Genomic DNA, 11,040 nt, shown 5'->3' on the forward strand with positions numbered 1-11,040 from the left:
TGAATAAGTCATCGTCACTGTATTAACAGTGTGCGTTGCTAACTAAACCATCAGTGTCATTTGTTGAAATTACACAGTTGTTAGTATTCTTTTCTTAGAGTCCATCAAAAGGCCATTTATTGAACTGAACCTGAACATGTAAATGATGATTACATTTATTTTGCAGCAGACCTACAATAACAGTATACCTTACCCAGACGCAGGTGGAAAAGATATGTATGTATTTGCATTAAACACAACATGTTTTTCTGTTGACGCAGATGTCAAGGAAATGCAGAGACTATATTGCATGTGTTGGAACACTCGTGCATTGACCAGAGGGAGCATTGCAGTCCTGATATGTTGACAGGCGTAAATATTATTGGGGGTGCTTTGGCTATGGAAATACCTGCTGGACTCCGAGTGAACAGGAGAGATGACGGTGCCTGGGGTCACTCTGTTGCCATAAAGGCAGCAAATGAAAGGCTGGAATTCATTGTCAAGAGATACAACCACCATCCATCTTCAACCGCTTATCCTGAACAGGTCGCCAGACTATCGCAGATCAAAAGGCAGGCAAGGTAAGTGAATTTATACATCCTAAATTATCATAGTTTTCAATTTTATAATCTTAAAGTGTCCTCTTCGATGTAGGTAGATACATTTGTGCAATTCAAAAGAAATTGAAAGCTTTATTCCTGTTCTCATTTGTGGTCACTTGTATGGAACATTTAACTTGTCCCTAGTGAACTACTGTATATTTTCTCCTTCAAAGTAAAGATGCCATGGAGTCTCATGTTAATCTCTTTGATCTGGGGTGGTTCAGAGATGTTCTCCACAACAGTCATCCATCACTTGAAAGTTGCTTTTCAAGTTGGACGTTGTAGTGGTTGATTTAATGTTGATTTAATAAGAGCACAACAGCTTCAGCTACATTGGGATGGAGGTTAACTCTTTAGAGGAGGCGATACAAGTGCAACAGTATTTACATAAATAATCTCCAACCTATTCCTGTGGATCCCAACAGAGCAACACAGCAAGAGGTTTCTATAACAGACACTGAAACTGACACCTCAAAGTCAAAGTTTGCCCAAATATTGTGGGTAGCAAGGCAAAGTTGACCCGACAGAGTGTGCGACGTCCTCCATCATCCATCCTAGTACAAAGCATGCTGCTGTTCAGACGCTACACTGTGCAAACAAACCTGACTACGACATCACGTTTTTTAAATATTATTCTCTCTTGAAAATGGCATTTTATATTATATTATCCTTATTTTGTTTTAATGCAGAAACAAAATCCATGTTCATTTATATTAAATATATATTTTTATTTGACCACTTGTATTTTAAACACCTTTACTAATTTAAATCACTTCCATTTTTGGCCCTCAGTATGTTGTTGTTTTGTTTTTTATTATTACATTTTGATTGAATGATACTTACTGAATGTTTTATTTCCACAGGTTATAGGAAATATATAAATGATATTATATATGTTCACTTTTTAAGGTTGGACACTATGAAGATGCAAACTCTCCATTCACAATATTTGTTTTTAGCGGTATCGGTTTAAATTAAGTATTTGAACGACTCATTCCCATTTTCATTGGTCGGAACCTTTCTGTCCGGAACTATTAACCCAGGACACTGTATTAGTCGTACAATTTACAAGTACAGACTGCGTAACTGCGGTTTAAACAAACCGTGCACGAGCTTCGGTCCAACCGGAGCTGTTTCTTTTTGACTGTTCACCTTCTGAAACCAGGGAATTGATCGTATTTCTCGGGTCCGGATGGAGATTTTCGCCACGTTTGATGACTCGGTGTTCCTGGAGGCGCGAGACCGAGTCCCCGTGACTCTGTCTGCTTACGACGCCAAAGTGTGTGAGCCGCAGGTGAGTGTTCAATCTAAACTGCACTCGTTAACGTTGAGCACACACACACACACACACACACACACACACACACACACACACACACACACACACACACACACACACACACACACACACACACACACGCACACGCGCTGCGGGAGACCGGCACCGCGGCGCGTGACTGTGAAGCCGGACACGTGACACCGCCCTGAGGGCGCGTGACGGAAACAACGCTGTTTGTTGTGTTGTGCTGCTTGCTTGCTAGTCAGCTATAAGCTATGGGTTGATTTGACTCCTTCATAAACAACATGCACACACTTATAACGCTAGGCCATATATATAACATGAGAAAGATATATATATATATATATATATATATATATATATATATATATATATATATAGTGTGTTTCTCATGTTATTTATTTTGTGTGTGTGTGTGAGATACCTTTGCATGTGGAGAAACACTATCTCTGAAATGACATTTGGTGGATATGTAATATGTCTGTAGGTTTAGTGATTTCCTAACATTGCGCCGCATTATGTGTGGCACGGTGTATATAAACAATGTTTTAAGTCATTGTCTTCTCGTTTCTCTCCAGTGGTTCTGTGAGACGACCGCTCTCAACACAGAGGATCCTTTGGAGAAGCAGAAAATCTATAAGTTTAGAGGTGACTTGGCTGTGAGACGAGGAAACCATCAGGTAATTAAGCAGCCATCCCGTTTAGTCATCTCTAACTTGGAATACTTCTTTCGGGCCATTGGGATTTTTGTCCACGGGGACTCATTTTGCAGCTGCACTGGTATCATGGGCCAGTATTTGAATGTTTCTGTAGAGCTGGTGCTGAGACCACAGCAACCAGGACTGAGATTGATAGATTAGAGAGTTTGATTGAACGTGTAACAAATAAGAAAAGAAAACTAGAATAACCAAATTAAACAGTAAACATATGCAGAGAATTCTAAATAGATGCATGTATATTATATGCCTGACATGAGTAGGCAGATGTAAACGCGTATCTGGTCAGACCCCTTTCTACAACATGAATAATTAACTTAATGTTAATCGCTTAAAATGTAATGAATTCACATTACTCATTCTTGTAATGTAGACATTAATATATTCTATCCAGCCGAGCACAAAAATGTATATCCATCCATTATCAGCCGCTTATCCGGGGTCGGGTCGCGGTGGCAGCAGGTTCAGCAGGCCGACCCAGGATTCCCTCTCACCCGCAACACTTTCCAGCTCATTCTGGGGGATCCCGAGGCGTTCCAAGGCCAGCCGGGAGATATAATCCCTCCAGCGTGTCCTTGGTCTTCCCCGGGGTCTCCTACCAGTTGGACGTGCCTGGAAAACCTCTAATGGGAGGCGTCCAACATTTTTGTTTTATAACAGTTAGAAAACAAAAATGTATATATTTATTATAATTAGCACCGTGCAACACAATAACATTTATTGTGAAAACCCGTTTGTCACAACACACTGAGACTCCTGCGGAGTAAAACCAGGTTATATAGTTGAAATATTAAATAACCATGTTATTTGCTATATTTGAACAACACACGTTCTGCTATCATGATATGTTGACAGACACACACACACACACACACACACACACACACACACACACACACGACTAGCAGAAAATATGTGTTTCTCCGAAACGTTTACATTAATAGGACCGTCCGAAGCTGCTTGAGGCAATTCAAACACTGGGCCCATGACTGTGTGGCGTCATGCTATTCGTACCACTCTCCATTGTCCACATTGAGGTGTATAATGTTCGGGTCTCGCACAGAAAGCCTTGGATGCGTACAGCAGCTGCCAGGAGTGGATCTCTGACAACAACCTGACCATCAGAAGAGACGTGCTGGAGGGAATGGCCCGATGCTGCACCAAACTGGGCCAGAGAGGCCGAGCGCTGGACTTTGCCAACTTGCTGGTATATTTCTGAGCTTTTCCTGAAATGCTTTCCACGGAGGACCGGGTCCCTACTGTAACCGGAACAAACTGTTAACATTGTGAAAGGCTTTATATATCACTTGGTGTTAAAGAAAAAGTGTTACACTGATTGCTATTTTGTTTATTTCAATAACATTGATGTTTGCTCTTACTGTCATGAAATACCATTAGTTTATGTGTGTTGGCAGTTGTCTTAAAAAAAAAAACTAAGTTTCCTACTATCCCTGAAGAATGTTTCATCTATGAAAAAAACTTGAATTAAGTTTATTAAATGTTCTCTGTGATAGGCTGACTATCTGAAGGAGCGAGTTGCATTTCTTAGTCTTCTAAAATTCAAGTAAGAAATTGCCAGAACTCCGTAGTAATGTATCGATGATCTTTCTCCAGAGCAAAGAAGTGTCCAACACCTGTCACCTGACCAGCCTCCTGCTGCTCAAGGTCAACACACACACACACACACACACACACACACACACACACACACACACACACACACACACACACACACACACAAAGTATTATAGTATTGTATGTAATAAAAAGTCATAGTATGTCATAAAACATCACACAACACAAAAATACCCTAAAAGGTAATCGGAATCAGAAACCGTTTATTGCCAGGAATGTTTACACAAACGAGGAATTTAGTTAGGTGGACGGTGCATACATTAAACATTAGACAAGACAAGACAAACAACAATCGCAGACAACGACAGTAACAGTGCAGTGATATTTATAGGCAAATTGCAGCCAATCACCCTCTTCGCAGAGCGGATGATGCGCTGCAGCCTTGTCCTTGGCAGTGACTGCAGCGTGCCAGATGGTGATGGAGGAGCAGAGGATGGATTTAACGATGGCAGTGTAGAACTGCGCCATCATTTTCTTTGGCAGGTAGAATTTCCTCAGCTGCCTCAGGAAGAACATCCTCTGCTGGGCCTTCTTAGTGATGGAGCTGATGTTCAGCTCCCACTTGAGGTCCTGGGAAATGATAAAGCGGAAGGACTCCACAGCGTCGACGGGGGAGTCACACAGGATGAGAGGGGCGGGTGGTGCTGCATTCTTTCTGAAGTCCACAACCATCTCCACTGTCTTCAGAGCGTTGAGCTCCAGGTTGTTTTGGCTGCACCAGGTCGCCAGGTGGTCAGTCTCCCACCTGTAGGCAGACTCGTCCCCACCAGAGATGAGTCCAGTGAGGGAGGTGTCATCCGCGAACTTCAGGAGCTTGACGGACTGGTGACTGGAGGTGCAGCTGTTGGTGTACAGGGAGAAGAGCAGAGGCGAAAGAACGCAGCCTTGGGGGGAAACCGGTGCTGATGGTCCGAGAGCCTGAGATGTGTTTCCCCAGCTTCACGTGCTGCTTCCTGTCAGTCAGGAAGTCTGTAATCCACCTGCAGGTGGAGTCGGGCACGTGCAGCTGGGAGAGCTTGTCCTACAGCAGAGACGGGATGATGGTGTTGAAGGCAGAGCTGAAGTCCACGAACAGGATCCTGGCGTAGGTTCCTGGGGAGACCAGATGCTGGAGGATGTGGTGGAGGGCCATGTTGACAGTATCGTCTACAGACCTGTTGGCCCTGTAGGCGAACTGCAGAGGGTCCAGGAGTGGGTCAGTCAGGGTTTTGAGGTGGGACGGGACCAGGCGCTCATGACCACAGAGGTCAGGGCGACGGGCCTGTGGTCATTGAGTCCTGTGATCCTGGGTTTCTTGGGGACGGGGATGATGGTGGAGGCCTTGAAGCAGGCTGGTACGTGACATGTCTCCAGGGAGGTGTTGAAGATCCCTGTGAACACCGGAGACAGCTGATCAGCACATTGCTTCAGGGTGGAGGGGGAGACTGAGTCCGGGCCCGCTGCTTTGCGGGGGTTCTGTCTTTTAAACAGTCTGTTGACGTCCCTCTCCAGAATAGTGAGGGTCGTCACTGGGGAGGGTGGTGGTAGGGAGGCGTGAGCCCCTGATGGACTGCGGGAGGGTTGGATGATGGTCTGTGGCTGGTTGATGGGTAATGGTATAGTGTGTCACAAGAGGTAATTGTATATACATCATACAAAAGTCATAAAGTCTTGTTTTTCATCAAAAAAAGAAAGCAATAAAACTGCATAGATATAATTAAAAAGTTAAGCTATGATCAGTGGTCTAAGATAGGATGCCGCCATGAGTTTAAGAATTGCTTATAATAGGAAGATACGATTTGTCCTATCTTTAAAACTTTAGATAGAATAACAGTTAGGATATGTCTCTGTAATGAGGCCCCTTTTCTATGAATGCGTCACTTCATCTCCCATAACGTAGATTAAAGACACACACACACTGTTCTTTGTTTGCGGGCCACAAATCCTTCTTAGTAAATGTAATAATAATATTCTTTTACTGAGATATATTCTTTTACTGAAGGTCAGCATCTACCAGCATTTTGGGGCCGTCGGACCAAAGATGTCGGCTCTGCAGCAGCTGTGTAGCCTACTGCCCTTTAACCCCTGGAACTGGTACAACCTCGGACAGGCGTGTCTGCAGCTGCTGGAGAGCGACAGAACCACGGGTAGGAGTTCATTTCCTGTTTCTTTCAGCAGCAATATAATTTAAAAGTTAATTATGCAGGCAAATTGTTGATTTGTCCTTTTTTATGGCTATGGTGAATGAACACTCTTGCCTTTTCTGTTTCTCAGGTACGTAGCAAACGCATAGATGAGAATTAAATGATTTGTGCTCACGGCCTGATGTCTGGTGTTCCCCAGAGAGGTGTGAATCATCAGAAGAGCAGAATGATGGAGGGACTGAGGAACAACAGGAGGAGGCAGAGGAGCTCAATGAGAACAGAATCTGGCTGAAAGCTTGCACCTGTTTCATCAGGACGAGGTAGAGATTCTAATCTCAATGCTTCATAAACTGAAGAAAACATCAACCAGTTCTTCAATTTGCAGTATATACTAATGTTGCACGGTATACCGATACTACAAAGGTACGTTAAAAATGATACGATTTAGCATATTTTAAGTATCGATACTTCCTCAAAATAGTGCGCTTCCGTAAATCGGCTCCGCTAGTCTCTCTCATGCTCTCTGCATGCATTGACTGCATGGAGATGGAGCTCGAGGAGGCGGGGCTGCAGGAGGTGGGGCTGCAGGAGGTGGGGCTGCAGGAGGCGGGGCTGCAGGAGGCGGGGCTGCAGGAGGCGGGGCTGCCCCTCGCTCACACACACAGCAAGCAGCGCTCACAGAGAGATCGGGGGAGACATGGCGAGTGCAGGAGCTTTTTGTCGACCGTCTAACACAGAGACCCGTCTGCAAAACGTATTTTAAAGCCACACAGGCTAAGGGAGTAACACGTCGAACATGGCAAAGCACCTTTCAGGCAGACACTCCACACTTTCCATAGAGTTCAACGAACGACAGGTAATGTGATTATAAACATGAAAAGCCCAAGCTCACCATATACAGCCTTACAGAGTAGCCTCAGCCTAGTTTGATGACCAGCATATATGATCATGAGGTCAGAATGCACACAAAAGTACCAAATGAAACACAATTGATGCAAACTGGCGACATGAGGGTGGATCTTTAGCTAATTATTTTTAGTTAAGGAAAAATAACTTCCATGAATTGAGATAAAATATTAAGTGAAAATATCAAACTCACTAAATAGTAAATAGTTGTAATAAGTGCATCAACAAGTGTGAATATTCACAATTCTGCCAGACAGCATAGAGACTTGCTGTCTCATTGTTCACCATAGTGTAATTGCATTGTATTGGTGAAAGGTATGTGGTGGCATGTTTTTCATTGTTTTTCAATAAAGGGGAGATATTACCCTTTAATTGTGTCCATCTTTAATGTACCCATTCCACATAGCTTTAGGTTTTTTTCATCTCAAACACTCATCTGTAAAATTATGTAACTCTACAATTGCTCATACATATGGAAATAACTATGTAGTCATCTGGTCAGATATGGACAACAGGCCTACATAGTCATGTACAATCAATGCTATGATGGCTCCATGTAGTTTTCATTAATATCTTGCTGTAGGCTAATACCAATATTAATGCCATTTGTTAAGAGTTCAAAAAGCTGGGCAGGAACAAGCTGGTAAAAAAGGGAACCATAGAATGTTTTATTTATTACCATTATAGATAAATATACCAGTATTTTATTCTGGTATTGTATCGAGTATCGTGATACTTATGGCAGGTATCGTATCGAAGTCATAATTTTGGTATCGTGACAACCCTAGTATATACTGTAATAGTTGGAAGAGACGTTGGACCAGATGTTGTGTAAAACATAACATAACTTTCTAAATATACATAACATGATTAAAGAAAAGGGGAAAACTAAGTTGGGCTGTAAATGTGTGTTATGCTGTTACTAATAAGTACTATGCTTACCCTCACCCATCACTGCCTGCCCTTATGAATTACAATTTAGTGTTTTGGGGCTCTTATTTCATCACCACAAGCTTTGGACCTTTTACTGTCTTTTTCCTTTAAAAAAAACAATCCATTTTAGCATCTTGTGTGGATATTCAAACGCAACTGGTTATGGAAATCATGCGTTGTTTAAATAATTGTTATTTATTTGTGAATTCCTGAGCATATATTTAAATATATAAATAACTAGCTTTTTAAATTACCTTTTTTTTTTTTTAATTAATCTGACCAATTGCAGTACCTCCGCGGCCCACTAGATGTCATTCCGAGGGCCATCAGTGGTCCCTGGCCCAGTGGCTGAGAATAGCTGGTGTAGAAAGGGCTTGTAGGCTTTAAAAAAATAAAAAATAAAATTAGTTAGTCTCACGCATCAGAAGTTCAGCAAGATAATCTGCAACGCACCAACTCAGTGACAATGTCATCTGTGGAGTTAAATGTGTGCTCAAATGACAGATTTGCTCCGAGTATTTTATCAAGAGTTTAAATGTGAATCCTAGTGTCTGAATGTCTTCTGGTCTCTTGTGTCTCCCTTAGACTCCTGTTGAGAATCCTTCGACAGCAGCAGTTCTCCTTTGTGTTGCAGCGCACGGAAAGCGCTCTACGAATGACAGATGAGGTGTTACAGAGGCTGAGTCCCAAAGAAACCACCCTGCAGGCGCTCACTGAGGTGAAGAGCTCCCGGCTTTGTTCATACATCAACAAGTATGACGTCAAGGCCTGAATTTCAGTCCGAAGATAGTGTTTACACATTTGCACACTTTGTCTCTCGGTTTGCTCTCCCAGGTGGTGTCAGAGGACCTAATTCCAGACAAGATGAGGGAGGACAACCAGGACGGGGACAGTCTGGCCAGTGTGTGTGTGCAGAGCTTCAGGGATCGCTGGTGGAACAAGATCCTACTGACTGGTGCGCTGGAGGCTGATGGCCGTCAGACACGGACGCAGTGCTGACGCTCCAGTGGTCAGCAGACTGATGACATGCCGACGGTCCTTTCACTCTACAAATCCCATCAAAACGCTGTAAAGTAAACTGGACGAACTGAAAGCCAGATCGAAGTCCTGCAACAGAAGTGAAAATACACAAATACAGTTTAAATGCTAAATTGATGTTTTGACAGTCTCATAAAATACTCCCAAAAAAGCACAATATTCAAATATTATAATTTCACATTCTGCTCCTCACTGTATTCGGCAGTGACTCTTACAGTCATATTTGAATGTTCTGCCTAAAATATCACGTATGCCTTAACATGTTCATGTCTTAAGAATGATTTTAGTAAGTTTTTTTTCTGAAATATTCTCACAACAAAATGTCTGCTGTGAAAAAGGCTTATTTTTATTACACGTAGGTGCTTATGGTTTATCTCTACATTTGATGAGCCGTCTGCCTCCAACATTAGCTGCTAGAGTAATAAAATTAAAGACATTTCTATCATTAAAATATAAATTATTAAATAACCAACACTTAAAGAGCATTTGGTGAGGAGAGACTTTATTTTCTGTTACATGGATAATAAAAGGCCCTAGTACATGCCTCTCCAGACAGTCCTTGATTGACATCTCCCTAACTGTTAGTTTAATTATTCTCCACCCAGCATTTGCCTGATCAGATGGCTAATTACTTAAAGAGAAAAGAATATTTGGTAAATTAGTTTTTTTTTTTTAAATCACATCTTTGACAAAATCCTACAGCCTTTCCAGGTTTAAAAACATTCAGCTAAAATACAATTTGCAAGCTTAAATCAGTGTCTTATTTATAAAAAAATAATGCACATGCTTTAAAAAAAAAACAAATGTATTCCTACACTCAACGTGATGCTCTGAAAATTTGTTTTACACAGACTATATTTCACATTAACAGATGGACACACTGTTTCATTGACCCGTATGATTCTACTGTGTGAGGGTGACTAAATGTTTCCATGACGCGTGTCCAAATGAGTCTGTATATTCCTGTCAGGTGTTGCTCTTGTTTGGATTGCGGCCTGCTGAGTGTCTGTCAGTCATGCTCTTGCTCCTTCCTAATGAGGGATTCACACTGCTGTGAAACGGCCTCAGGTCCCCCTGTCTGTCCGTCTTCTGTCCCGTCCCGTAAGTGGTGCTGAAGGAGCTTTGGCGAGCCACGGGTCTTTTAGTGCGACTCTGGGTCATCCAGTTTAGTCTTGGAGGGGTCCATCCCTGCTGGGAAGTGTGGGGCTGTAGTGTGGCTCCTGTACCTGGTTGGAACAGCTTGGAGTTAGGCTGGACCTTAGGTTTAAGAAAAGCTCCCATGGCTGAGGACTTTGACTTTGAACCTGGAGCCTCTGGAGTTGGGTTTGCCTGCTGAGAGGAGGGTTGTTGGCGTCTCTGAGGCTGTTCTTGCATCCTGGCTCCCAGAGAGGACATGTGCGCTTGTAGCCCAGATGCCGGTCCTCTTTGAGGGCTCAAAGGGAACCACAGGTCTGTCTTTGCCTGCTTTTGCCGTGTTGTGGAAGGAGGCAGTTCTTTGGGATAATCAGATCGAAAGTCCACTTTTGGTTTAAATGTAAATGAACCGGTCCATTGCCGCCGTCTTATGTCCACACCTGCGTTGATCCCCGATGGCTCCGGTAACCTGTTCCTATTCTTTTGCCAAAAGAAAAGACCTTCGGTACCCACATTATGGCGCTCCAGATTAGCCTTGAAAGTCGATTGATAGCCGACCATCCTGTGCGGTCCTTGTGTGGGTGAAGCGGCGCGTAGCGGGGTCGACTCGTGAGACCTCGCATTCTTCTCAGATGTCGTGTTGATGGCCCGGCTGGTAAGCAGAGACTGAACAT

At 43.0% G+C, this 11,040-nt stretch overlaps 1 protein-coding gene across 1 annotated transcript; it reads left to right on the top strand.

Annotated features, from left to right (window-relative positions):
* Nucleotides 1-1,773: 1,773 nt before the first annotated feature.
* Nucleotides 1,774-10,815, top strand: cUnh8orf76 (chromosome Un C8orf76 homolog; the record flags this gene model as incomplete). Its single annotated transcript, XM_079227084.1, has 8 exons — nt 1,774-1,875; nt 2,460-2,561; nt 3,661-3,804; nt 4,212-4,262; nt 6,214-6,358; nt 6,555-6,675; nt 8,780-8,912; nt 9,029-10,815. The coding sequence occupies 8 exons, from the start codon at nt 1,774-1,776 to the stop codon at nt 9,191-9,193; spliced, it is 963 nt and encodes a 320-aa protein (XP_079083210.1). The 3' UTR covers nt 9,194-10,815.
* Between the last annotated feature and the right edge of the window lie 225 nt (nt 10,816-11,040).

This window comes from Taurulus bubalis (assembly GCF_910589615.1).
Source record: "Taurulus bubalis genome assembly, chromosome: 12".
Classification (NCBI taxonomy): Eukaryota; Metazoa; Chordata; class Actinopteri; order Perciformes; family Cottidae; genus Taurulus; species Taurulus bubalis.